This window comes from Astatotilapia calliptera, chromosome 4 (assembly GCF_964374335.1).
Source record: "Astatotilapia calliptera chromosome 4, fAstCal68.1, whole genome shotgun sequence".
NCBI classification, from domain to species: Eukaryota; Metazoa; Chordata; class Actinopteri; order Cichliformes; family Cichlidae; genus Astatotilapia; species Astatotilapia calliptera.
The window spans coordinates 34423086-34450631 of NC_137425.1; the positions used below are offsets into that span (position 1 = coordinate 34423086).

Here is a 27546-nt window from a genome sequence, read left to right on the forward strand (position 1 = left end):
AGCAGTGAGCGTAGTAATAATCTGACTGATATTCAAAGGGTATAATATCTGAATTTGAATTATATTTTGGCTTTCATGACTAGGACTGGTGCTAATTTAAAAAATCAAGTCAATGAAAGTAGAAAAATGTTTTAATATATATTAATTTTATAGTATTTTGTAAACGCAAACAGGGGGTGGCCATTTTTGGCCACGAACAAGCTGAGAGGGAGTGTTTTTGTTTTTCTGTCACTGCAAAAAAAACAAAACAAAGATGCATAAAACTCATTGATACTTTTAATTATTGCTACACATCTAACCTCCGTCATGGTTAGAAAATAAATCAGTTTGCATTTGGGATTTTATGCTTTTATCTAGGGCTGGGTATCGTCACTGATTTCTAGAATCGATTCAATTCCGATTCACAAGGTCCCGAATCGATTCGATCCACGATTCGATTTAATTCGATTTGATTCGATTCTGGGAAATTTTGACAGTCAGAAATATTATAATTCAGATCAGTACATTTACATATTTTTGTATCTATTAAAAGGAAGCTGACACACGCAAGACTTTATCAAAGGTGTGAGCGTCACAGCAGAGGCCTTTATGTCAAAGTAGCTGAAGATAAAACACAGAAAAACATGAAGGTGATTTTCCTGTTCTGGGATTTTATAAAAATATTCTGCAGTACATCAAAAACGAAAGAAAACCATTAATCAACATATGAACATCACATCTGAAGTTACAGCGGTTTTATTAGAGACACGGCTAAGCGTTTTGCATTTTGCTTAATTTTAAAAAGTTTAAATTTGTTCAATATTGAACGGCAGAAATTAGGTTTACTTTTCGGAAGTAAGTAAAAGGGAAAAAAAAAACGTCGGCCGACAGCCTGTAAACAACAGTAGACTGGTGCGTAACAAGCAAGCGAATAATACAGAAAAGAGAGAGAGAGAGAGAGAGAGAGAGCTGTGCATGAAGTGTGATTTTTATCCTGAAAAGTCAGCAAAAGTCAGAGGGAATTCATGACGATGTTTATGTGAAGCGTGGTTTGGATCTTCTTTTGCTGCTGGTTCGGTCAATATTGTTTGGAGAGAGATAAAACTAACAGCCATATGATCAGCGCAAAAAGGCAAGGCAAGGCAAATTTATTTGTATAGCACAATTCAACAACAAGGTGATTCAAAGTGCTTTACAGAGACATTAGAAACAAAAACAAATAAAAAGCATGATTTAAAATTGATTAAAACAAACAAACTAACTAAACACACACATTTCACACCTGTTCGCGCGATCTGAACCCTTATCGTAAGGGGAGCTACCAGTCCTTCTGTGGACGAGCTACTTTCTATTTTAAATTCCCTGAATTTAAAATACTCTCTAGACCCAGTTGGGGAGCTAAAAAAAGGGCGTAAACACACAGCGCGGACCCGCGGATCAGAATCAGCGAGCTGTCGGCTTTCAGCCCCGACTGTCAGCTGAGAAAGGCGACATCTCACTGATTCTGATCCGTCGGCGCTGTGTGTTTACGTCTTTGTGCAGAAGCTGTGTACCTGCTCTCATTTACTGTCTTAGCTGTTTGGTGGTTGTTGAACTTTTGTGATCTTTCACCTGAGATTCTGGCATTTCGGGCAAAATAAATTAATATTAAAAAATCGATTCAGGATTTTAATGAATCGATTTTACGTTATCCAAGCCAGAATCGATTTTAATCGATAAATCGATTATAAAAACCCACCCCTACTTTTATCCCTATGTAAATCATTAAAATTATGTGATTTAACTGGTATTTAAAGGGTTAAAATTATGGTTTTGATTGAAATTTTGGTCTTGATGAACAGCACTGATGCTAATCTAAAAAAAACAAGTCAAAAAAAGTGGAACTTTTTCTTAATACATATGAATTTTATAGCATTTTATAAACGTAAACAAGGGGTGGCCACTTTTGGCCACGAACAAGCTGCGAGGGAGTTTTTATGTTTTTCTGTCACTGCACAAAAATAACAATGCATTATAAACAATGTTGATGTGAATCAATTACATGCCCCAGACTCTACTATTAATAATACAAGAAATTTCAGTAGCAATGCAATTATATAAAATTGCGAGATTTGAGGTTGTCTTCCAGCTAGTGCAGCGGACAAACAAACTGGTGTTTAAAGGGTTAAAAATTTAAAAAGTAATAACTATTTTATATTTATGAAAAGAACTAAAGTTACTTAAAAGCTTTATGCAGAAAAAAATGGCAAAAAACATAAAAAAAATAATAAAAAATTACAGACCTAATGATAGCAGCACAAACCAGCACAAATGTTTGACATCAATTTTGTTTGATTTGGGTAATGGGGGGGCTGCTTGACCTCAGATGACCTCTGTAAATTTTCTTTAATATCTTTAAAATGAAAGTGGCACAAACCACCACAAACTTTTGATACCACTTTTGTTGGATTTGAAGAAGGTGGGGGGGCCACCTTCACTCTCACTGGGCAAGATACTGAGTCCTGAATTTCCCCGATCCATGCATTGGACTGTCAGTATGAGAATTTTAGGTTAAAAGAGATCAGGAATATAACAAAGTGTTTGTGTGAATAAGGCTTGTAGTAACAAAAGTGCTTTGAGTGCTCAAATAGAGTAGAAAAGTGCTGCATAAGTCGCAGTTCATTTATTGGTTACTTGAAAATGACTAAACATAAATAACCTGTACACAATGGTTTCTTACTAAGTCTGCTTTAACTTGCAGCGTCATGCATTTTCCCAATTGAAAAGATTCACTCACTCATGCACGCACGCACGGAGACACAGACACACACACCTAAACAAACTAACAAGGTTGGAGAGAACATTTTAGTACTGGTGCACACTCTCTGTCACTACCATAAGTATTTGTGGGTGGTGAAGAACATTAACATAAAACTGATCAATGTCTGAATTCTGTCACTTTAATAAAATAATGTTATCCCAGATCTAAAAAGTGCTTCAGTCACAACCATGTTGTCCTGGGCTGGTGTTCTTCAGACTGTGGTTGGAGCTTATAAAAGCATCATATGGTACAGGATCTGCTGTCTTTCTTCACAACTTGAAGAAGTCAACAGCCCTTACTAGTACATGCCATACAAATGAAACTAAAATGGCCTCTGGAGGGTGTTGGGTGGTGAGCCTAAGCTGCTTGGACTGTGGAAATTTGAATCATAGGAGTTGGGCGTCAGTCCCACAATGCCCTCGGCTTGAGGCGTCTCTCCACATAGGAAGTCATCCTCATCCTCCTTCGAGCCCTGAAACACACAGAATGAACAATCACAGTCAGGCATTTACATTTTAATGTTCTCATGAGTTTTAATATTTCCCCTTGCAGTTGGTTGCAGTCTGAGGGGGAACAGTATTGAGTTCTTATATAGTGCTTTTCTACTCTCCTGGAGTACTCAAAGCGCTCTATACAACATGTCACATTCACCCATTCACACAAGGACTTTCTTCTATGCTTTTAAGTGCTCCCTAACTACCATTCACACAGATTCTTACTCCAATGGGTTAATATGAAAGATATTTGGCATGCAGATTGGGGGGAGCCAGGGATCGAACCACCAACCATCTGATCAGTAGATGACCTGCTCTACCTCCTGAGCAGGTCCTCCAACTGCTAGCAACACCAGCCTCCTGTAACTGTGCAGCCAGGTTTCTAGTAGTTGTTGGTACTACTCTTCACAGTGCAGCAGGCCCAACAGCTAACATGTTGGCTATTTGACAAATTTAGCTGCATTTATTATTAGTTTCTTTTTATTGTCTTCTCTCAGCTTTTAGGTCTTTTCCACACAAATATTAAAAGCCTGTATTTGTCATGTCTACATTTTCTATGCTGTTAAGAATTTATGCTTGTGCCAGTGCAAATACACCTTGCTGGCTATAGAGATGTAATCTCAGTTTGTGTTATGATCGAAGCAGATAGTGCTCTCTAGTCAGAGGCATGCACTTTCACTGCACCTGCAAGTGAACAAAAGTTCCACCAGAGAATGGTACAAAAGAAAAGATGATGGTGTGGGTTTATGTTTGTGGATCTGACATATATAGTGTGGCTGAGGTGGTAGATTTGGTGGTCCATCGCAGGTTGCTCCAGTCTGTATGCCCGAGTATCCTTGGGCAATATACTAAACCCACGTTGCTCTAGATAGGTTCAACTCAGAGTGAATGTTAGATAAAAAGCCCTTAGATGTTGAAAAAAAAAGTGCTTGTGTGTGAAATGTGTGTGAAAAAATTGTAAAAAGTGCTATAAGTGCTCAAGCAGAGTAGACAAAAGAAAAGCGCTATATAAGAACCATAAGTCCATTTATCATACTAGCATAAATGTAACTTGATAATCTCTAAACTATAAAAGAGAGAAAAGTTAACTATTCATTATTTTGCTTTTATATGTTAGGCAGTGGGAAGCGCAGTGGTGTGATGATTAGCACTGTTAGTGGGGTTAGGTTCATTGGTGCTTTAAAAGTTTATGAACCAGGTTATAATTTTATGCATGGTATGTGTGCCTCCACACCTGGGTGTGTAACTGTTCATTTTGTCTGTTGTTTCAGGTGGCAGCTGATCAGTGCTTGGAGACTGAATAGGGCTGAGTATAATTTGGGACCTGTCCAGACTGGCAGGTGACGCTTTTCCATCGTGCATCAGAAATTTCTGCTTTTGTGGCACCACCATTGTTTAAAACCTTTTCTCTTGTTTAGGTTAGGAAGACTGGTAAGATGCTTGGATTTTCTTTTGGATTCTCAGGTCGAGTATCAGACGCCACCTCTCTGGGACAACGCAAAGCAGGAGATGAAGCATCGCTGAAAATGTTTCCAGAGCAACTTCATTCTAAGCCAAAGACTAGAAAACATGGTGAAGCAAATCTTCCCTTTGGCTTCACCTGCACAAGTGCCGAGGTAGGTCTCCCTGCAGGATTAGTTTTTCCTGTGTCGGGAGCAGCGCTGGGCTGTTCAAATCACAGATAAACAGGATCCCACATTCTTGACTTTTAGTTCACAAACACTTGTTGTAATGACTAACTGCTCCTGACATGTTGGAGATGTTTGCTCTTTCTACAGTAAAAGTTACAGCTGGATACAAATAACATCAGGCTGATCCTGACACGATTTGTTCCCTCGGTTCAAATCACGGACAAACAGGATCCCACAGCTGTTTATGTTTTTAAACCTATTTTGCACAGAGAAGCATTTTTTGAAAAATGTATTGATGCAATGTTGAATATTATTACTCAGGAAAAAAACAACTACAGTAAAATAATGACACTGTGACGCCTCTGCCTTTGTAAATGGAGGGACAGTACCTGCGCGTAAAACCTGCAGACAGTCAGATTAACAGTATTTTGTCTCTGTCATTCTGCAATTCATCCCATGTAAACAATAACGTGGCCACAGCGTGACGTGAAAAAGGCACATACCTTTGACGTTGTGTGACCAACTCTGTATTCCTCGTCCACACGGAAACGTAAAAAAAGGAGTTTTTAAAAATCTCAGTTTTCGGTGATTCGAAACGCCGTTTACATGGACGAAACAGCTGCGTGTTCAAAAACACCCGTGTAGGTGCGGACGTAGCGTAAAAGAGTTAGTAGTTCATTTTCTTACTACCTGTAATTTATTGCAGATTATTGTATTTGCTTAATTGTTTACTAAATGTTTGAGGTGTGAAATAAACCACAATGGAGCAAAATATGGGCGTGTGTGGTTGGAGGATGTGTGCATGTGCACGAACATTTTTCTTGTAAAACAAAGGTGGGCCCAGCAAAAAAAGTTTGGGAACCACTGCTCTAGCAGATCATTACATGAAGGAACCTTTTAAATAAATAAATTCAAAGCACACTGTGCGCTGTCAAACTTACGTGCTGCACAATAATGTTTAATATTTAGTATTTACTGTTATATTCCCATATATCATCGTGATGTTGTTTATTATGTTGCTCTTTTTTTTTCTTCTGCTTGTTTTCTCTTTTTTCTTTCTCAGCAGCTGATCCAGGTGATCGATATTTGTATTTTTTGTCTGTTAGTTTTGTTGGTTTTTGTTTTTTGCCCTTTATCCCCGTCCCTCTTCCCTGCTGTTTTTCTTTCCCTCTTTCTTTCTCCCTTTTCTTTCCCCCAGTCAAATCTGTCCCATGTTTAGCAAGTGAAAATAAAATAAACAATAAAAGGTGAATCAAATAGACCATTACGGCACGGCTGGTATGGTCAATTTGGTAAAGTAAATCCGTTTGGCATCTTTCTTCACCTTTAGACAACAATTCTGATGCAGAAGAGCCAAACGGGACAGGCAACAAAAAAAAAACAAGAAGAAGTTATAGGCCTGCTTATTTTTTTGTCCTGTCCAAATCCCCTACTTTTAAAAAACCCCTCATAAATCTGTTACAATCATCATCTTACCTGTTGCCCTCTTTTGGTGGGAAATGGCTCTGTGTCTGATAGATCATCCCAAACCTGGTACAACGGTTCAATGAGCTGACCAGACCTGTAAATATACAGTTTATATTTACAATCCTGTTTGTGCAGACATAAGTGCTGGGAAAACTATCATGCTTCAGTTTTTTCCATATAATCAGGAATCAAATTTCCAATAAACATATTGGAAAGAGTAAAATAATCTAAGTAAAATGGTTTAACTGCTAAATCGTGGAAATAGTAGAAAGAGGACTAAACAGAATAATAGAAGTGCGAGATGCACTTAAACAATGAATGTATGGAAAATAATCAAAGGAGCTTGCAAAGAAAAGCGTCTGGACTTCTGTAAGTTGCTTGAAGACGATTCACCTCTCATCCGAGAAGCTTCTTCAGTTCTAAGGTCAAATGGTGGAGAGTCCCAGATATAAACCTAGTGGGAGTATCCCCCCACAGAGGGACAAAAGGACCCCCTGATGATCCTCTAATCGCCTGAGCCAAGGTGTGAAACTGGGTGTGGGTCCCAATCAGCCAGAGTTTCGGGTGAGTTCATTGTGAAACCTGGCCCCACCTTATCATGCGAATTCCTGAGATCAGATGGCCCAGGATGTGAGTGGGCGTTAAGGCGTCTGGGAAGGATCTCAAAACTGGATTATAGATGGCAGAGAGTTGGTGTCGTAAACCCCCGCCTCTGTTCAAAGATGGTCGCTCACAGTGGACATAGATGCTTCTTTCACTCCTCTTTCAAACCATCTGTCCTCTCTGTCCAAAATGTGAACATTGGCATCCTCGAAAGAGTGACCTTTGACCTTTAGATGCAGATGGATGCTGAGTCTTGTCCTGTGGAGGTGGCTCTTCTGTGTTGTGCCATGCGCTTGTGAAGTGGTTGTTTGGTCTCTCCAATGTAGAGGTCTGAGCATTCCTCGCTGCACTGTACAGCATACACCACATTGTTAAGTTTGTGTTTTGGCGTTTTGTCTTTCGGGTGAACCAGTTTCTGTCTGAGTGTGTTGCTGGGTCTGAAATACACCGGGATGTCATGCTTGGAGAAAACTCTCCTGAGTTTCTCTGATACACCGGCTACATAGGGGATGACAATGTTGTTGCGTCTGTCCTTCTTATCCTCCCTCGCTGGTGTCTGGTCTTCTTTTCTGTGCCTCTTTGCTGACTTTAAGAATGCCCATTTAGGATAGCCGCACGTTTTGAGTGCTTCCTTTACATGTGTGTGTTCCTTCTTTTTCCCTTCAGGCTTAGAGGGAACATGTTCTGCCCGGTGGTGTAGGGTCCTGATTACTCCAAGTTTGTGTTCCAGAGGGTGATGGGAGTCAAAGAGGAGGTACTGGTCCGTGTGTGTGGGCTTCCGGTAAACTTCGATGTTGAGTTTGCCGTTCTCTTCAATGTGCACAGCGCAGTCCAGGAAAGGCAAACAGTTGTCCTTTGTGTCTTCCCTGGTGAACTTGATGTTTTTATCCACAGCGTTAATGTGCGCAGTGAAGGATTCCACTTCTTGTGTCTTGATTTTGACCCAGGTGTCGTCCACATATCTGTACCAGTGGCTGGGTACTCTTCCTTTGAAGAGGCTCTTGGCTCTTTCAAAGGAAGAGTACCCAGCCACGATGACCTGGATGACTGAGAACCTTCACAGACGTATGGAAAATAATGGAAACGTAGCAGAGCTTCCCGTTCGTTTCTTTTAATGTGAGAAAAGTTACATTTTCCCCATGTCTCCAGCTTCTGCTGGAGCTGAAGTCACATGCTTCAAGTGGCTGATTTAGTACAAAACGTACAAAAAGTGTACGTTTTGTACTTTCAAGCAAATATGATTTTAGCTGTTTGTTTACTCTCGTACTAATTTTCTTTTCTCATCATGGTGGAAGTGGGAGATAAACTCCCCCATGGGTGTTCCCCAGCACCAGTGTCATAGTGAAGGATGGATAGCACCATCTTCATGGGTGCACATTAACTCGACCCCTCCACTCCAGAGACTTTGGTATCAGTATTGGTGATGGGGAACAAAGGGAGCAATCGGAGTATGAAGAATGTCGCTTAAGCCTAGCTGCTGAGTGCGTAAACCAAAATAAATGGAAATAAATCAAACAATGAGTGTACCTCTTGAGCAGGTAGGGGTCGAAGGGGAAAAAACTGTCGAGTGGGTTGGTGTTGGTGGTCACACAGTCTCCTCCTGCAGAGCTGCGGACCACTGGCAGCACACACCGGTTGTTCCTCTCTATGATGGTGTAGCAGAACACCACTTGGTACTTCCTGCAACAAAAACAACTGCTGGTAGGAATGACGAGGAGGAAAAATACCAGCATTTTATAACTGATGCAAAGACTTTCTTCTAGTCTACACACTAGTGCGTGCACTGTGATCTACTGACAATGCTGTACACTTTAGCGTTTTTACATCAGTTAGAAAACAAATGTAGAGCTTTTACTTGAAGTCGACCAGAGGCCCCCTCAATATTAGCATGTCTAATAATCATTTAGTTCTTGAAAAGTTCCTGGAAAATAATCTAGAGGGTTCAGGATTACAGGAAGGTCAATGGTATTTGGGGGCATGTGCACCTTGTGATGGCAGCAAACATGTTGGTGATTGAAGGTAGGCAGACTCTGAGAGGATTCAGCTGACACATCACCACCTGCTCCAGGTTCAGACTCTGCAGGTATTCCAGACCTGACGTACACACACCCAGTGAGGAGGAGTCAGAACATATTCGACAAGGTGTGACCAAAAGGTCCGGAGAGCATCAAAAACAAAAACCATACCTGATTTAAAAACAGTTGATCAAGCTCATGTGTTCTAGTCAGTCTAAATGAATTCCAGCATGTCTGCCATTTTCCCTAAAATCCTCATTCTGACAGCTTACACTGTGCGCTATTCTTTATCATGGATATCTCAAACTGACTGGAATTTTGCATAAAGTATCGTTTCTGGTGATGACCAAGCAGTTTTCAAGTTAAGAGGCTTAAAGTTAGTCAACGCCAAGTTCTAAGAAACATCCTGAGGCATCTGAGGGAGAAGAGTCACAGGAAATGTCCTAACGGGCGATCGTGGCTCAAAGAGTTGGCAGTTCGTATTGTAACCGGAAGGTTGCCAGTTCGAGCCCCGGCTCGGACAGTCTCGGTCGTTGTGTCCTTGGGCAAGACACTTCACCTACTGGTGTTGGCCAGAGGGGCCGATGGCGCGATATGGCAGCCTCGCTTCTGTCAGTCTGCCCCAGGGCAGCTGTGGCTACAACTGTAGCTGCCTCCACCAGTGTGTGAATGAATAGTGGCATTGTAAAGCGCTTTGAGGGCCCCGAAAAGCGCTATATAAATGCAATCCATTATTATTATTATTATTATTATTATTATTAAACCATGCTGTGTGCCATTGTGTCATGGTGCGTCAGCACAGTGCTTTGAAAACAATCTTTGTTCCCCATCTGGTGGCCTCAACAGATCTGACAGCCATCTACTTCATGAAAATTAAAAAGGATCACTGTTGTGGCACGCAGGAAGAGAGAAAGCACCCATCCCAGAAATGAAGGGATTTCTACAGAGTGAACTCAAATAATTGCCTTGCTGAAAGCCATTAAAATACATAATGAGACATCTTTAATGTGACACTAGAGACAGTTAAATCAGGTAATGATTCAGACCCATTGCTGAAACCTGTGCTTACATCTAACTGATTTTAGTAAATTAAACCAAGCAGCCTGAGGTAATTTTTGCTCCCATGCTATTTTATTGTTGTTGTTTTTCTACCTGTAATTAAAACAAATAAACTGATATTAGCTCAAAGTTTTCTATTCTACCTTTCTTCATGTTGGCCTCTAGCAATGCTCTGTGTCTGAAGATGATCGTGTAGAAGACAGCCTGGCAGGAAGTGTAGAAGGGCCCGTGCAAGCTGACGTCACAGCAGACTTGTTTCCCACAGCTGTCCTGGCTGTAGATGTACTGATGGATCCAGGAGCTCAGTAAATCAAGACAGGCCCGCACAGTGCTATAGGAATCATCATTGACACAGAATGAGAGAAGAACCCGTTAAAAACCTGCACCTGCTGCATTTGTGCTGTCTTAAGCAGGTGTCGCATAAACTCACCTCAATGGGATGAACTTGGCTCGGGCCAGGAAACTTCCCAGGTATCCAGCAGCAGCCTGGCGAAGGACAGCAGGCAGAGACGGGTTCTGCAGGATCTTCCACAGGTGATCCAAGAAGGCCTCTGCCAGGGCCTGTGACATATATCACAGGAAACACATAATATACACAACTCCAGAAGCTCTTAGTCTCAAAGTAATGAATGATAAACGTCAGTACGAATAAACCAGCTAAATAAATACATGCATTATAAATCATATATTCTGAATGTTGAGGACAAGGATGATTTAGAAAAAGCCAGTCTACCCATGAACATGAGTAAATATAATATGCGTAGCAATGTCAGTGGCAGCTGAGATATAAGAGACAGGGCACTCTGAAAGCCTGAATCTATGGAAGAGCTCTACAACAGCAGTAGGAGACACACTGGGCAGCACTCCTGTCAGATCCAGTCTCACCAAGACTGGACGATAGAAGCAAACTGTAGTCTGGTCTGATGGATCCATCCTGTATCAGTCAGGCTAATGGTGTGTCATGTTGTGGGGCGTTTTCCTGACTATAGTCAGGGTTGGATCAGGTGACCATCCCTGCTGCGATAGGCTGCTGGGGCCTTCCTATGATGTACTGAGCGTTTCTTCTTCACTCTCTATTAGGGCTGCGTATCATCACGCATTTCTATAATTGATTCAATTCGATTCCATTTGGACTCAGAGAGAAATATTATAATTCTGATCATTATCCATATCAGATACATATTTTTATATCTATGTATAAAAACAAAGTTGGCACTTGTGAGACCTCATCACAGCAGAGGCCTTTGTGTCAAAGTAAGTGAGCATAAAACAGAAAAACATGAAGCAGATTTTCCTGGCCCGACTTTTTACAGCAGCCTTAAAAATATTCTGCAGTAGAACAAAAACTGAAGAAAACCACGAATCAGCATCTGAACATGACCTGATGCTGCTGAAGTCACAGAGGTTTGATTAGAGACACAGCTGAGAGTTTTGTAAAAGTTGACATTTCTTCAGTATTGACAGCAGAAATGAGGCTTTCTCGTCCAGAGTCGTTTTTGAAGTTTTGCTGTACAAATTAGAGATGGACCGATCCGATATTACGTATCGGTATCGGTCCGATACTGACCTAAATTACTGGATCGGATATCGGAGAAAAATAAAAAATGTAATCCGATCCATTAAATATCACGAAAGCACCTCACAAAACTTGCAACACGCCGTAACTCACCTCAGAACGTTAGCACGTCGGAGCAGTATGCATCACGTGATAGAGCGGCTGTGGCATGCGGGACCTGTCTGTGGTCTGGATAGCATTTGGAGCTTCGCTAGCAACCCGGCATTTCATCTCCGACAAAGTTATCCCCGAGAGAAGTAAAGCAAGTGTGTAAGTCCATCTCTGAATGTTTGTAAAGCATTCCTGCGTTAAGCTTAACAAGCGATATATGGAGCGACTGCCTCTTCTTGCTGCTACTTCAATCATGAAACTGCTTAATGATCAGCTGATCGGCTTTTCTGTCGCGAGTCCGTCTCTCTGGTTTGTTTTTGGCCCACTTTGCACCAGAAAGAGGAAACCAGCGGCTGAACAACAGCAGCACGTTTAAGCTTGATAAGCTGTTGTTACAATTTATTTAATATTACTTTCTACACCAGGATCTTTTTCTACGTAGCTGACGCTGGTAACTGTGCAGGGGCGGATCTAGCAAAGTTTAGCCAGGGGGGCCGATAGGGCATTAACTGGGAAAAGGGGGCACAAAGACATACTTTTCTTTCTTATTCTCATTTAAAATGTCGAGCTTTTAATAAATAATTATCTTACACCCAAAGTTTTAATTTGATGTAAAATGAATAGAAGTCAATTACTGTATATAGTGACTATTAAGTCTAATATATATATACCCTAGTAAGCTATAGTACATTTTCCTTTGGGAAGGTACCATCTGTGCAGTCTGCAATTTTGTTGAAGAAAGATGTTGAATCTATTTAATATTTCTTGAAAAATAATTGATTTCTGTGCATTTTTTTTCACACTGCATCAAATTAAGGTTGATTACGTCGATTAAGCATCATGAGGTGGAGCGTGAGGGGTGGTTCCCTATTTTTTATTTATTTATTTTTGTTGTTGCTGGAAGTTGGAACCCTATTAGTTAGGTTGCTTAATATTTACGCTAAGTACTCTTTAAAATACCAGAATAGGGAGGATGGTGTAGGTTTAAGTTCATTAGATTGATCAGTATTGCTGAACTATAAATATTTTTTTTGCATACAGGTATAACAGAATAGCTTTAGTGTAGTTGTTGTTTTAAACTTGAGTATGAACTTATACAAAATGCAGCAAGATATTTAAAAAACAGTTTTGTTGATTAAAAAACACTATATCGGATTCATATCGGTATCGGCAGATATCCAAATTTATGATATCGGTATCGGTATCGGACATAAAAAAGTGGTATCGTGCCATCTCTAGTACAAATAATGCAGAAAACAGAGATCTGAGACTGGAAGCTGTTCCTGAAGTACACAGAGAGACAGAGCTGCGCAGGAAGTGAGATCTTATTGTGGCGGAAGCTAAACAGCCAAAGTCCGAGTGAATTAATGACGATGTTGATCAAACATGTAGTTTGATCTTCTTTTGCTGCTGGTTCAGTGAATTTTGGTCCGAGTGATGAAACCTGCAGCATCAGAGTCTGTGAGGTGTCGGCGTTCAGCAGCGACGTGTCTGCACACGTGCTGTCGGGGCTCCATCCACGCTCCGTGTTTACATCTTTGTGCACAATCCGTCTTCCTGCTCTCATTTACTGCTTTAGCTGTTTGGTGGCGGTGAAATAGTTTCGTGAGCTTTAACCCGAGTTTCTGGCAAAATACATTTATATTTAAAAATGGATTTAGGATTGAATGAATCGATGTGGCTTTATTCAAGCTAAACTCGATTTGAAACGGAAAATCAATTTTTTTAAACCCTCCCAGTAGAGCTGGGCGATAGAACGATAACGATATGTATCGCGAAATAACTTTTTCTCGATAGAAAAATTAAACTATCGCGATAGGCCTCACCGCTCTTGTCCTCTTAAAAAAAAAAAAAAAAAAAGAACAGCCAATCCAAATTAAGTAGTGCAGAGTCGAACCAATCACAGCCACAGCGTCACGTCACGTGACTTGTTACGTACAGCGCAAGTGCCAAGCCGCACATGTGTATTTGTTTGGGAAGCAGCCAGCGGTAATGGAGGAAGTGAGTGCGCTGACTAGAGAAAAATCAACGAGAGCGTGACCGAAGAGAAAACAGATGATGGTTCCAACGCCGGAGAGATTGTCGAACAGAAGAGCGATAGAAGTCCCGTAGTGTGAAGTTATTTCGGCTATTTCAAGTCTGACAAAAACAGAGTAGCGTGCACTGTAAATTGTGCCGAAAGCAAGTCTGGAAATACAATAAAGCGGTGCAGCTCAGTCTCTGACTGGAAGCGCTAATTCGTCATTCGGCTTTTGTCAGACTAACGTAACTGTTAAAACTGTTTGAAAAGCTCAGCTATACAACAAGGAGAGATTGAGAATTTCCTTTTAGTTCTCAGTTTATTTGATATTGACAAAAGTTAGTCAGTTTTGTCTGTTCTTCTGTAAAACAAACTAAGATTTATTTTTAGAATTAATATTTTGTTTCTAAGTGGAATTGACAGTTTAGTCTGTTTCGTTTGTTCTATTTTGAAACTTAAACGCTTTAGCGGCTGCCTTTTGTGTAGTTTGCAATATTTGCCTTTATTTATCTGAAAAAGTCTCATGTTCCTTAAGTACATCTACCCTGTTGAACTTATTATGGGAAATAAATATTTAAATAAAAACAAGCTGCTGATTATTTCACATTTTACTTGTGAGCAACGGCACATTTAAATCTTACAAATATAGTTATTTGGCTTATATCGTGATAGATATCGTTATCGCCTGAAATGAAAAAAACATATCGTGATATGAAAAAATCTTATATCGCCCAGCTCTACCTCCCAGTGAGAAAGGTGACAAAGAAACACCCAGTGCATCATGGGAATCCCCGGCAGCCTACGTCTATTGCAGCATAACTAAGGGAGGATCCAGGGTCACCTGGTCCAGCCCTAACTATATGCTTTAGCAAAAAGGAAAGTTTGAAGCCTGATCTTGAAAGTAGAGATAGTGTCTGTCTCCTGATTCTACAGGCACCCACACCAGCTGTACTTTGTCATACTGTGCCATTTGTGAGGTAAAGCAGCCCTTACAGATGCAGAAAGTGGTGTTTACATCAGATAAAGCTATCCTACTTCTAGGCTGGAATATTACAATTTCTAATTACCAGGCTGCTCCAAATGCTCCTTTAAAAGCCTTGAGTTGATCCAGAATGCTACAGTAAGAGGACTGACACAATTAATATTATTATTATTATTATTATTTTTCTCATATATGGCTTCTCTTCTCCAGAATTGAATTTAAAATCATTCTCAAATTATCTATTTTATCTTTATCTAAGATGTAAGAGTTTGGAAACTTTCCTGTGCCTGTACATCTCGTCGCTGAAACCCAGACTGCCAGTAAAATGCAAAAACCAAAGTTAACTGGTCCCAGTATATGTGGGGAGTACTGACCGGTTTGAAGCTGCAGAGGTAAAAGAGAGTGTACTGCACATGACAAGAAGCATGTGTTGGCAGAATGAGCTTGTCAAATACAGTCAACAAATCTCTGTACAGCTCCTTTGTCCTTTCCGCATGAAAAGACCCTGAAACACGAGACAATACAATACATAAAAATATTAACGTACAGCTTAGTATAAATATTCTCCATCTTCCTACATTACAAAAGTTTAGAAACTGAAGGATTCAGTATCAGTCGGGCCTGGAAAAGATGGTCTAATCTTAAGAAGTCAGGGTTAAACAATGGTTAGTATTTGGACTAAAATCAATCAATAAAGATGTGATTGAATCAGGCTTTGAGCTTCAATTCAATTACTTAAAGTAGTGCATGAATGCATTAGGAGCCATTTTTATTTAATAAAACCCTTTTCAAAGGTTGCTTGATTTAAATGCACTTTAGTAGTATATAAAGACAAAACGACAAAAATATAGTCACTGTCCAAATATTTATGGATTTACATGTATAAAAAGCTTTTTTTCGGCATCTACCATCAACGTAGCAGACATCCTTGATGTAAGCCATAAGCACGGCCATGAGAGTATCTAGTCTTTCTGCCACTGGATGGGCCATCACAGTCGTCCTGGTGGGCTCATCTGCTGACACGTCTTCATCCTAACAGAAACCCGGATACACACAGAGGTTATCAGGATTAAAAGAAAGAATAAAGAGAACAAATTCAAATTTGGGTCCAGGACGCTGCCCATGTTTCCTTATTTAGATTTTATGTCTAGGAATAGTTTTATTCAGGCTGTCCACTTAGATGTTTCAGTTATAGTCCAACACACCCAGGTCTCATGTTCAGATGACTTCATGTGGTGCCTTACACATGCAGTTTCAGTGGCGAGGTGTTGGGTTCAACCACAGACTTAAAGACTGAATGAATTACTGGGTCTTTAACGTATAAAGGAGGACAGTATGTGAGCAAAGGAAGTGTGACACACCTCTCTGTGCTCATGAAACACCAGGAATGTTAGATCAAGAAATGTTATTAAATGGAAAATGTAGATCATACCACGCTCTCCAGTTCGGGGTCACCTGAAAGACCAGCCAAGGTGTGGAACAATCATCTGCTCCAGAGCAGTATGAAGGTTCTGACACCATCTTGGTTTCTGCCTCACAGACACCACTGACTCAGCCTTACTGCTGCCACCTGGCTGAACCTCATCGGCTCCCAAGACTGCATTAAGTCATGGTGGTTGGTATTGGTACTTCTATGGTCTGACGTGTGGCCGTACCTTGTGCTCTGCTGGTGTCTGTGTGACAGATATTGCTCCAACTAATCTGCAGCTGTTGAAAACCACAAGGCCTTTGCAATCGTTGTCCATACTAATGACTTCTGTCAGCCTGTGAACTTCAAACGAGACTTTGTGCACCTTGTGGACAGCCTATGGGCCACTGGAAAGCAGCGTATCATCTCCGGTCCACTGCAGTGAAGTTTAGCCATCTCCATCATCTGCATATTTGGCTTTATGAGTTACTGCAGGAACAGAGATCTTCCCTTCGTCATCTTTCCTCAACTGCCCTGAACTTTTTAAACAAGATCACCTGCACACTAAACCACTGCACTGACCTAACCCTACACCCACTCACCCACTACAGCCTGACACTTGCACCACTAGTACACCCAGACTCAACCTTTTAAAAGAACAGCAGCCTGACTTTTTGTGCAGAGTTGTTATGTTTTACACAGAAAGTACATTTATTGACATTCTCTATATTGGTGTTTTTTCCCTTAAAGCCTGAAAACTTGGTTTTAAAAAACTGTCGCTGATTTAACAGCACAACAATCAACAACATGTCACCTCCTGCACATCAGATTTCACATGTGCCAAAAATGTCCAATAACCTAACCCAACTACAGTTTCATTTGAGCTCTCATACATGCTGGCCGAAAACGTTGACTTCTTAAGTTATTTAATTTATTCACTGTCATGACAATTATTCATATGCTTTGGAATAAGTCATTTTTATTTTATCTGTGGAAAAACATTACTATCATCAAACCCTGCTGGCTCTTACCATGTCAAAAAGACACTCCTCAGTCTGCTCCTCTGCTTTCTGGGTCTGCACTCGGTTTTCTTCAGCCTCCTCAATATGTGTGCGGGATGCGTTGACCTAAAATGTACCGCACACATGTGCACCTTTGACATATCTCACCAGTTTCCAGAAGAAAGCAGCAGGTGATGTGTGAACTGATGCTACTTGTTCAGAAAAAAATGAATTGATCAATTTTATGTCTGAACATGTCCTTCTGCAACAGATAAGTCAGATATGACTAATTTATTTGCATGCATACGTTTCTACATATTTTGGTATTGACAGGCCTCTAAGAGACTATACAACAAGGTCCATAAGTTTTTGAAAGATGATACTTTTGTGTAATTTTGTCTCTCTAAAGTCCCATGTGCTCCATAACCGCATTGTTCCTCCTGGATCCAAGATTCGACTAACTGATACTTTCCTCTCCAGTATCCTGGCAAGTGTTGATCCGGAGGTACTGTCGGTGATTCCACATTAATCAAGTCCACTTGTGACTCGGTGGAATCACAGAGTACACATATATCAAATTCAGGGAGAGAGAGTTTCAGAGTCTGGGGGCTACTGTTGCAAAAGCTCTGTCTCTTTTAGTTTAGGTACAATAAGTAGGCCCTGATCACAAGGCCTCAGGAACCTGCTGGAGATGCATAGCTATGAAAGTTCACTGATGTAAGCTGATGCTTCTCCATGAAGAGCTCTAAAAGTCAGAACCACAATCTTGAAATGGACTCTGAATTCAAAAGGTAACCAGTGATGCGGTGAGCAGGAAGTTATGTGACAGAAACGTCTCAAGGAAGACCAAAATTATTGCTCCAGGCTCTCAGTGAATTACTCCCATACCCACATTTTTGCTTCAGCCTTTCCCAGAGACTTGGCCTGTCAGCTACCTCCACATTCCACGGGCTAACAAGTTCAACAGGACTCGGCGGTAGATCTGATGTTAATAACACAATTATTGACTTGTGACCTAGGTTGTCTTGTTACTAAGTGCATGCTCATGCTGGTGATTTCTATGGACATAAACTGCAGGTCTCAGTCACACTGCCAAACAGCACCCGAGACTCGAAAAAGACATGAAATGGTTATTTGGCACATAAGCAGAGAAAACAGTCCAGACTCCACTGTGGTGAAACCCAATGGACAGGCACCAAATCAGTGGGATATGAGCGCTGTCTCTTATCTTTGAGCTGGAGAAGTGAAGAGGGCAGGACCAGAAACTTCTCTGAACTTCCACGCGCTGAAGCAACTACCAATAAGAGTGCAGGACAGTGCTGAGTGAGATACAGCCATTAAAGGATTATCTATGAAACTGGAGCCTCAAAATGATGCGTGATGACTGAATCACTCCCTGTATGGATGCAGCTTCTTTTGTTAAACCTCTTGAATGAAAGCTCTGCACTACAGCGATAACCAGAGACAAAATCAGACAAACTGTATCACTATCCAAAACTTAATAAACCTACCTGAGCACCTACCACACAACTCATGTTGAGTTACTACTGTTACGTTCAAATTAAACTACAAATAGCAGAATTTGGAGGTGCACCACTCACATCCAGCTTCAGCAGTTTTCCAATGATCAGCTCAAGTAGGTCTCGTCGAATGGAGGGGACGTACACTGTTATCCTCAGGAGGTTATGGACGTAACACTCCTGTAAAGCATCCATCAGTTAACAGAGACGTACACTTTGAAAAAGAATCAAAAGCTTTTTTGATAAAACTGATGACGTCCCATTTTGTACAGTCTTTTTAATCTCCTCAATGTCTAATCTACAAAAAGTTACATTAAAAAGCCTTTGATAGGACCCAAATTAAACAAACAAACACACACAAAAATATTCAGAGGTACAAAATGACGTCTCAAAGGATCAATAAAAACACATTAAGCTGAAAGAGCTGTTATTAAGACTAGAGATCCCAGTCTGTTATGAACTACAATAAATACAACTTTAGAGGTTATTAGCAAGAGTTCTAAAACAAAATAATAATGAAAGAAAAAAGATGAAATTATGTAAGGACATTTAATTAGGTGAAATGAAAAGGGAAATAGCACCTCCTGGAAGGAAGAAGTTTTAACAATGATCTACAAAGAAGACAGAGTGGACTCTTTAAATTATAGACCACAGCCTATTAATAGTATGGGGACGTCAGGGTCTTGCCTGTATCTTACCAGTGTTCTTGAGGATTTCTGTATGAAGGGAAAGTTTTCTTGCAAAATGGGCATCAGAAAGCGACTTGTGCTAAAAGAAGAGGAAAAATCTTTACATTACAAAAACATTTAAAAAATGTAACACGAGGGGTGAAAATCACAGTGAAACCACAATGCAGGCTGACTGACATCAAATAAAACAAAGTGTATACAAAGTATCCATTTATGCAACAACATTAGTTACAAGATAACTTTTTTTACAGTAACAAGCTAGTGGCTACTTGTTTGTATTAGTAGGTAAATTAATGTCAAATAAGAAGAAGAAAGCAAGTTATACTATAATAAAGCCTGCTGAGACAAAAGGGAAGAAATACACTTGCAGCAATTACAAGATAAGAATACCACCTTAAAGGGAAAAGATAAGCTAGTTAAATCAAATCCGTGGGCAGATTTGGAAATGGGATTTTGCCAGATTTAAAGCTAGCTGGATATCTATATCATACTTGCTCATGTTATGACTACCAAAAACATACCTAGCATGTGAACATGTGGACAATACTGCAGTTTATTAAAGGTCAGTACCACCAACCCCGTGGTTTTGTGAGGTTTTGTGAAGTTACAGCACTAGAGACATTACAACCTTTACACACAAAGGGGTTGAAAGAATATGGAGGACCAGGAGTGCCAAAAGGAATTGATTAAATACACCATTAAATAATTAATTAAATCTTTCATTAATTCATTAAAATTGGAATTAATTAAATAAATGTTTAAATAATTCAATAAATGCCCATTCATTTCATTTAAAACATTTAATAAATTATGTGTTTATTTATTCCAAATTGTATTTAATTCATGACACATTTAATTATTTCATTAATGACAAATGTAATTAATTATTTAATGATTTTTTTGGCACTCCTGGCCCTGCGGCTGTGTTCTTGAATCAATGTTATCTGTCAGCCTCACCCAGCAAACCCGGGGGCGGGGTTAATGCTGCCGCTGCAGCTTGTCTAACATCTGATTGGTTACTGTGCAAAGTTAATCAAGACAGGTCGATCCTAGATAATCAATCACTATGAACTGGTGGTAGTGTGGGGAAGCAGGTATCCCAGAATGCATTTCAAAATGTAGTGGCGTAATCTTCACATCTCTGGTCAGGTTGTCAACATAGAACATGATGTTTCCGGCAACGTTCCAGCTGACTGTTAGCAGAGCGTACTGTGAACAGAGTGTACCGAGCTCACAGCCCCGGTGTTCCAAGTTAACTTTAGTTAAAAAGTCCGACAACTTTTTTGTAATGAAAAACGTAAACACTCATATCGCCAGTAAGTTACAAAAGTGCCAGCTGTTTAATGTACAGCAGGGTCCTGCTGTAAAACTGTGAAACACATGGAAATGTGTTGATGATGAAAACAGCCCGTCTGCCTCCAGTCTTTGTGTTTCCCTGATGGCTATCAGTAATATAAAGTCACAGACACAACTATATTTAACTGTCTCATGTTGGCCAAGAACAATTTTACATATATGATCTTAGAACAGGACACAAACACTAATTACTGACCTCATGTCAAATGTGTACGTAGACCGAGTCTGTGTTTTATATGAAATCTTTGCTCTTAACCTTTAAACAGCAGCGAGTGTGCAGCTGAGACAACACAAACTCAAACAGCAGGTTTGATCATTGCGATTATAAATCAGCTGGAAGTGCCACGTTTTCACTCAGTCTTTTATTTACAGCATGTTTGAAGTGTTTGAAGAATGATGTGGGGAACATGTTTTAAATGCTGTACTAAAATCACTGCGCAGACAGTGCGTGGCATTGTCGATTGCCATGGAATTCGATTCGTAGATGACCGTTAGATTCGTTTGATGCTGCCGACACTTTCATGTGCCCGTGAAGCTGAGTTAACTCAGAGAGCTGATAACCAGCTTCATGTGACCGTTTATCCTGCTCCCAGTGTTAGGGTCAGTGATTCCAGATAACCGAAAGATATCCTGGATATGCTGACCTCACTCCGTGATGGCGGCAGCTGGACTGCCCGTTTAGCCTCATGATTAATATTCACAATTAAAATATTAGTCAAACATTTTGAAATCTGTGTCTCACAAGCTTTGTACACGTAAACCTAACAGTTACTACATGACAGAAACCAGTGATGTCTCTTTCTATAAAGATTACTGATCACTGATTATTTATTTGCTCTCTTCTCCTTAAACATGTTTTTAATGTTAGTTATGATTCAGAATGGGCGACTGAAACAAGTATGCTTAATGTTATTAAATAATTAATTAAATGTGTCAATAATTAAGCTGGGATAGGCTTAATTATTGATAGGATAGGCTGGGATAGGCTCCAGCGCCCCACCGCGACCCTGAAAAGGATAAGCGGAAGCGAATGGATGGATGGAATAATTAAGTACAATTTGAAATAAATAAATAATTTATTAAATGCTTCTAAATGAAATCAATGTGCATTTAATTAAGTAATTAAATATTTATTTAATTAATTCCAATGTTAATGAATTATTTAATGGTGCCTTTAAATAATTTATTTTGTCACTCGGGGTCCTCCACAGAGAAGTCCAGTGATGAATCAAAGCTCAAGTGTACAAATTCAGAGTTTAAAGGCCAAAAACAGCAGCCAGCAGAATAACAGGTGACACAGACTTACGAGGGCACGTATCTGATGATGAGCTGCAGCGCCTGGTGACAGTGATCGAAGTTTCTGGGTAGATCTTAAAAAAAAAAGCCATACAAGCTCTTAGTGAACATAACGATGCTTTACAAAGCACACCTGCATCTCGCTTCTTTGTGAACCACTGCAAGGTTAAGATGTCTGAAACCACCACTTCATAGGAGAAGAGAAAAAACTTACTCTCATCTTCATCATCTGAATCGGAGATATCCACTCCTCCTTCACAGATGGTCACTCTCTCTGAAAAAACACACAAGTTGTTTCTCCATCATGCAACAGAGATGACAACAAGAAAGACAACAATACTGTACAGGGTTGTCAAAAACTGACTATCAGATCCTAAAACTGACTATCAGATCAGATACTCATTGGTTACAGTACAGACACTGCCTTTGCCTCATCCAGCTGTCACACAGCTGCCCGTCTGCACACAACCCCTCCCCTCATTACACCTGAACACGGAGGAGGAGTTGACATGCAGAATTTCAAGGGTTAGTAAAGTTCCCATTTCCACAACACTGAAGTATTAAATATGTTCTTATGTTTCAGGTACATGGGCCATGCTTAGGCTGCTGCCCCCGCGACCCGGCCTCGGATAAAGCGGATGAAGATGGATGGATGGATGAAGTATTAAACAGTTATCATAAAAGTTAACCTGGCCGGCACACACATTAGCATTAATCATTTAACCCTTTAAGTCATCTCTTCAGTTACCATTAAGTTAGTGGCGATCGCTAAAAATATAACACTAACATTAATTTAGGAGCTAAGCAGTGAAAGTTATCAGTCCTGCTCCTCATAAACTTGCAATGTTTGGTGTTAATTTAAAAGGATAACACAATTATATGTGACCGGTGTTCTTTTTCAGACTGAAGCTGGGAAAGGTCTATCATCGACTACACAGAAATGTGCAAACATGGAGCCGAGTCACCAGAAGCACAGCACTACCTGAAAATATTCTTGACTTTTGTTTGTTCTCCACATCTAACAGAATTTGTGACTATTTATCACATATATACATCTGACAGTCATGTATTTCCTTTCCATCCTGTCGACCATCACAAGCCTACTACTGTAACACGTTTATGAATCATGATTAATTCAATACCATCAGAGTAACATACTGGGGGTGAAGTGGGAGACCACCATGTTAAGGCAGGCACACAAGTAGACAGTCTGTGCTGACACCAGGTTACCCAGAAAGGCCAGGTACTCGTCCACCACAGCCTGGCTCCGGCCCAGCCAAGGAAGCCTCTATAAAACACACACACACACACACACACACACACACACACACACACACACACACACACAGTGTGTTTATATGCTGAAACAATCAGCTTTTTGGACGTCTGCTGATTCACACCACATGAAGGGTTTAAAATGTGCACCAAAATGACAGAATAGATGACACATTACCAGCAGCATATCATACTGACAAAAGGCTTGTAAAGTTTTGTCCATGTTAAATCAACCACGGCTTTTCCTGGGAATTTTTTTTTCATTTTATATTTGACTCTAATATTGGTCCTGACTCAAACTTGAATGCTGGTGGGGGAACCAGTGATCAAGGGTTATTGTCTGGCTACTACAGGAGCAGAAGGCTAAATGGGTGTGGATTCAACTAAGAACAACGGGTCAGCGTTCTGGATGTGTTGTTCTCTCTAAGCTCTGATCACAATAATACTTTCCCTGTTGACTGTAGAGGCAACTGCTGTTGTGATTTGATGCAATATAAAGAAAATTGAATTTCATATTGGAATGAGGTCGTAACAAATTTGGTGAAGGCATACATGTTCCATATCTTGTATATCTACCCTCTTTTTTCTTGGCTCAATTTAATTTCTTTGTTTTATTAATACACACTAGTTTAAGACGTTGCTTTAAAAAGCAAATGATCTCTCACCCACACTAAGGAGCAGGGCTGGGTTATAAGTTATATTAATTTTATATTTCAAAGAAATATGTGATGACAGTCATGACAATATAATAAAAATATACTAATCAAGGTATTATGAGTGTGGCTTGCAATAGGCATTTATTTATTAGAGAAAACAAAATAAAAGGCATTTCCAGCCTCTTTTTGAATGAGTCTATAATGACAGACTGCCTCATTCAAAGTTTGAATTTACTGCCACAAGATGCCAGCAACAGCATTGGTCCTGTTTTTAGGCTATAATAGTGCTGTGAAAAAGTATTTGCCAAATTCCTGATGACTTTGTTTGGATACATTTTTTAACATTTACATGTTTAAGATCAAACAAATTCATTTTTTCTCTCAGTTGTGGGGCAGTTTGGGTGGGTTGCGAGGCAGCAGGTCCTACACAGGCCAGTTCGTCTTGCACTCGCTTTTTTTGCCTGTTGCTGACGGAGTGGACGGCTGGTGTTACGGCTCAGTGTGCAGGTGGGCCCCACACATGAGGACTACAGTTCATCCTGTGTTTGACTCTATGTTTTTGTGTCAGGTGACATTTGTTCTGTAACTGTGGTGATTGGTGTGAGTAAGTTAACTTGGGGTTTGCCCTGCGCACTCACATGACAGGGGTGGTGTTGGCAGTATCTAACTAAACTATAATGGGCATTTCACATGTCATGTGAAAATCCCACAGTAAACAGAAAATTCATCACAGCTCCAACAGAAACATTATCAAATAAATGTAAAAATCGACAGAACATATAAATATAGTGGTAAAATGCAACATGTGATTAATGCTGCAGAAACTGGTTAACCTGGTCATTTAGTGCACTGCCTGCACTCAGAGCTGCTGTTTAGGTCTAAAGCTGCATATTAAAGCTCTGATCCATTTAAAAATTAAAGCTTATGCCACTTTTCCACTCGTACCTACTCTGCTCGGTTTTGGTCATTTTACAATATAACTGAGAACCACCTCAATGTTCGTGGGTTCGTTACAGCGACACCCAAAAATGAGCTCATTTAAACACTACACAACAATGGCGGACACTGAGGCAACGGTACACCTGCTGCTGAGCCGTCTGCTTGCCATGCTGACAGGCTAATCAGCAGCATACAGTTTGTTGATGTGATGTTTGTTTCAGATCAACTCAGACCCCCGGTGGAGTAAATACAGTACTCTTCTCCTTGCATCATGTTAATATTTACACTCACCAGTATAGTATAAATGAGCTGTTCATGATCCTTGGTCAGGTGGGTCACACTAGACCGAAATTCTTGCAGCCAGTTGATGATCTGAGCATCCTGTCGGAGGAGAGGGCGTTCATTGAGAAGCAAAGTCCACCACACCACAGGGTGCCCTCACACTGACGCTTACCTTTATCTCAGGATCAACCAGCTGATGTTTCAGGAGTTCATAATCACTCGAGTCTCCCTTAAAAACAAGCAGAAACAGCAGTTCGCCAAAACCGTAAGAAACGTAGAGGTGTTTGTAAACAACTTTACGAAGGTCAGCAGAATCCACAGACAAGCCAGCAGGAAGGTCTAGATTCATTTAATAACTTAGTGGACCATCTCGTGGATGTGTCACCAAAACCAACAACCCTAATATCTCTCTTTATCATTTTCCAAGAATGACAACCCTAAGATACAACTCACGTGTTTGTGTTTCTCTAACGTCTCCGCAACACTACCTCCAAACCTGACCGTCTTCACAGAAGGGGTCTTCAGAAAGTCCCGACCGTCTATTTCCATAACCCACCAGGCAGCTAACGCTGGTCTTTGCTTGTTAAGCTGAAAGACAGAGCTGGAAAGGAGACTCGCTCGTTACATCTCTCGCACCGTACAGCTCTCGATACTGTGGCGTTAACTAGTTTGATCAAAGGAATCACGCTTCCGGAAAACAAAACCACGCGAAAGTAACAGGAAGAGAACTGCGTGTTTACGGAAGTGATTGTTCGGAGCAGCAGCGTCACATTAAAGGGGGACGTTCGAGGAATCCATTTCGCTCAGGAAGGTTCCTACCTGAGTGAAGTAACTTTATTGAGCTTATGTACAAACAAACAAAGGCTGTGAGTCCAGGCTCACACCGTAACAATAACACAGGCTGAACAAATACAACGAACGAACAAATAAAGAGAATAAATGTAGCTGGTATAAACCAACAAAAAAGGAAAGAAACGCAGAGTAAACAGATTAAATCAAGGTTAGAGCTAAGATAACACATTTTTAACTCACTATCACAGAACATGCAGCCATTTACATACATTTCTATCAAGTCAGCCAAATTATTATCATTGGATAAAATTCATGTATCCAACAAATTATATGCACCACTGTCAAAGAAGCACATATCAGTATGAATATTAAAGACCTCATACTACTCTATATCACCCCAATGGAGCACTCGCTCTCACACTGCAGGCTTACTTGTGATTCCTGGGATATTTAAAAATATAATGGGAGGCAGAGCCTTCAGCTTCCAGGTCCCTCTTTTTAGAAACAGCTCCCAGTTTGAATTCGGGATACAACAGTATTTTTTCTAACACTTTAAATAATATCTTACTGTTCAAATAAGAAAAGAAAAATAGAACTAGAACAAAAAATAAAATCATTAAAAGCTGCCTAATGATTGCCTTGCCTCGCCACAAGAGCACATTATTAACAACCCGAGAAAGCTAAAACTAGAATGAAGTAATTAACAAGAAAACGTGATTTCTGATGCAAAGGCTGTGTTTGGAGTGCTTTAAACAAGGCAATAAATCTGGAAAATTCTTTGCTAAGTTAAAACTAAATAAAGAGAAAAACAACTATTAATTATATAAAGGATTTGACTGGAAACTTTACTTATGATCCTCAACAAATAAATAAATCTTGAGACTTTTATATAGCTTCACACTCATCACAGTGTTATCTCCAATGACATCTGATGCTGTCAGATTTGGGACTCGTCTGCAAGACCACCCTTTGTGGTGGGGGCAAGCAAAGACCAGCGTAGCCAGGCTGACAAACAGTCAGAGCTCTGTTGAGCCAAACATCCCTTTAACGTTAACTAGTAATGACTTCATGAACTTCTTCACAAATAAAATTTTACTCATTAGAGAAAAAATTACCAGTAATCATCCCACAGATGTAATATTATCTACAGCTACTCTTAGTACCATTGATGTTAAGTTAGACTCTTTTTCTCCAATTGATCTTTCTGAGTTAACTTCAATAATTACTTCCTCCAAACCATCAACGTGTCTTTTAGACCCCATTCCTACAAAACTGCTCAAAGAAGTCCTGCCATTAATTAATGCTTCAATCTTAAATATGATCAACCTATCTCTAATGATCGGCTATGTACCACAGGCCTTCAAGCTAGCTGTAGTTAAACCTTTACTCAAAAAGCATCTCTAGACCCAGCAGTCTTAGCTAATTATAGGCCAATCTCCAACCTTCCTTTATATCAAACATCCTTGAAAGAGTAGTTGTCAAACAGCTAACAGATCATCTGCAGAGGTTTATTGGAAGAGTTTCAGTCAGGTTTCAGAGCTCATCACAGCACAGAAACAGCTTTAGTGAAGGTTACAAATGATCTTCTTATGGCCTCTGACAGTGGACTCATCTCT

At 40.2% G+C, this 27546-nt stretch overlaps 1 protein-coding gene across 1 annotated transcript; it reads right to left on the minus strand.

Moving 5' to 3' along the window:
• Window positions 1-1111: 1111 nt before the first annotated feature.
• Window positions 1112-25893, minus strand: rrn3 (RRN3 homolog, RNA polymerase I transcription factor). The gene is made up of 17 exons (XM_026187681.2): window positions 25592-25893; window positions 25311-25367; window positions 25148-25237; window positions 23145-23274; window positions 22201-22260; window positions 21997-22060; window positions 19344-19413; window positions 18727-18825; window positions 17156-17251; window positions 15625-15748; window positions 15091-15221; window positions 10479-10609; window positions 10192-10379; window positions 8960-9068; window positions 8502-8654; window positions 6381-6465; window positions 1112-3251 (listed from the first exon to the last, which is right to left on the minus strand). The coding sequence occupies exons 1-17, from the start codon at window positions 25685-25687 to the stop codon at window positions 3102-3104; spliced, it is 1833 nt and encodes a 610-aa protein (XP_026043466.1). The 5' UTR covers window positions 25688-25893; the 3' UTR covers window positions 1112-3101.
• Between the last annotated feature and the right edge of the window lie 1653 nt (window positions 25894-27546).

What these genes read in the sequence shown, in the direction of transcription:
- rrn3 (XM_026187681.2), bottom strand. Translation starts at nt 25,687, where the DNA reads ATGGAAATAGACGGTCGGGACTTTCTGAAGACCCCTTCTGTGAAGACG. An exon ending in AGCTCATTTATACTATACTG is followed by an intron (nt 23,275 to 25,147) that starts GTGAGTGTAAAT and finishes TGTGTTTTATAG; the next exon opens with AGGCTTCCTTGGCTGGGCCG. An exon ending in CCACCAAAAGAGGGCAACAG is followed by an intron (nt 3,252 to 6,380) that starts GTAAGATGATGA and finishes TGTGTGTTTCAG; the next exon opens with GGCTCGAAGGAGGATGAGGA.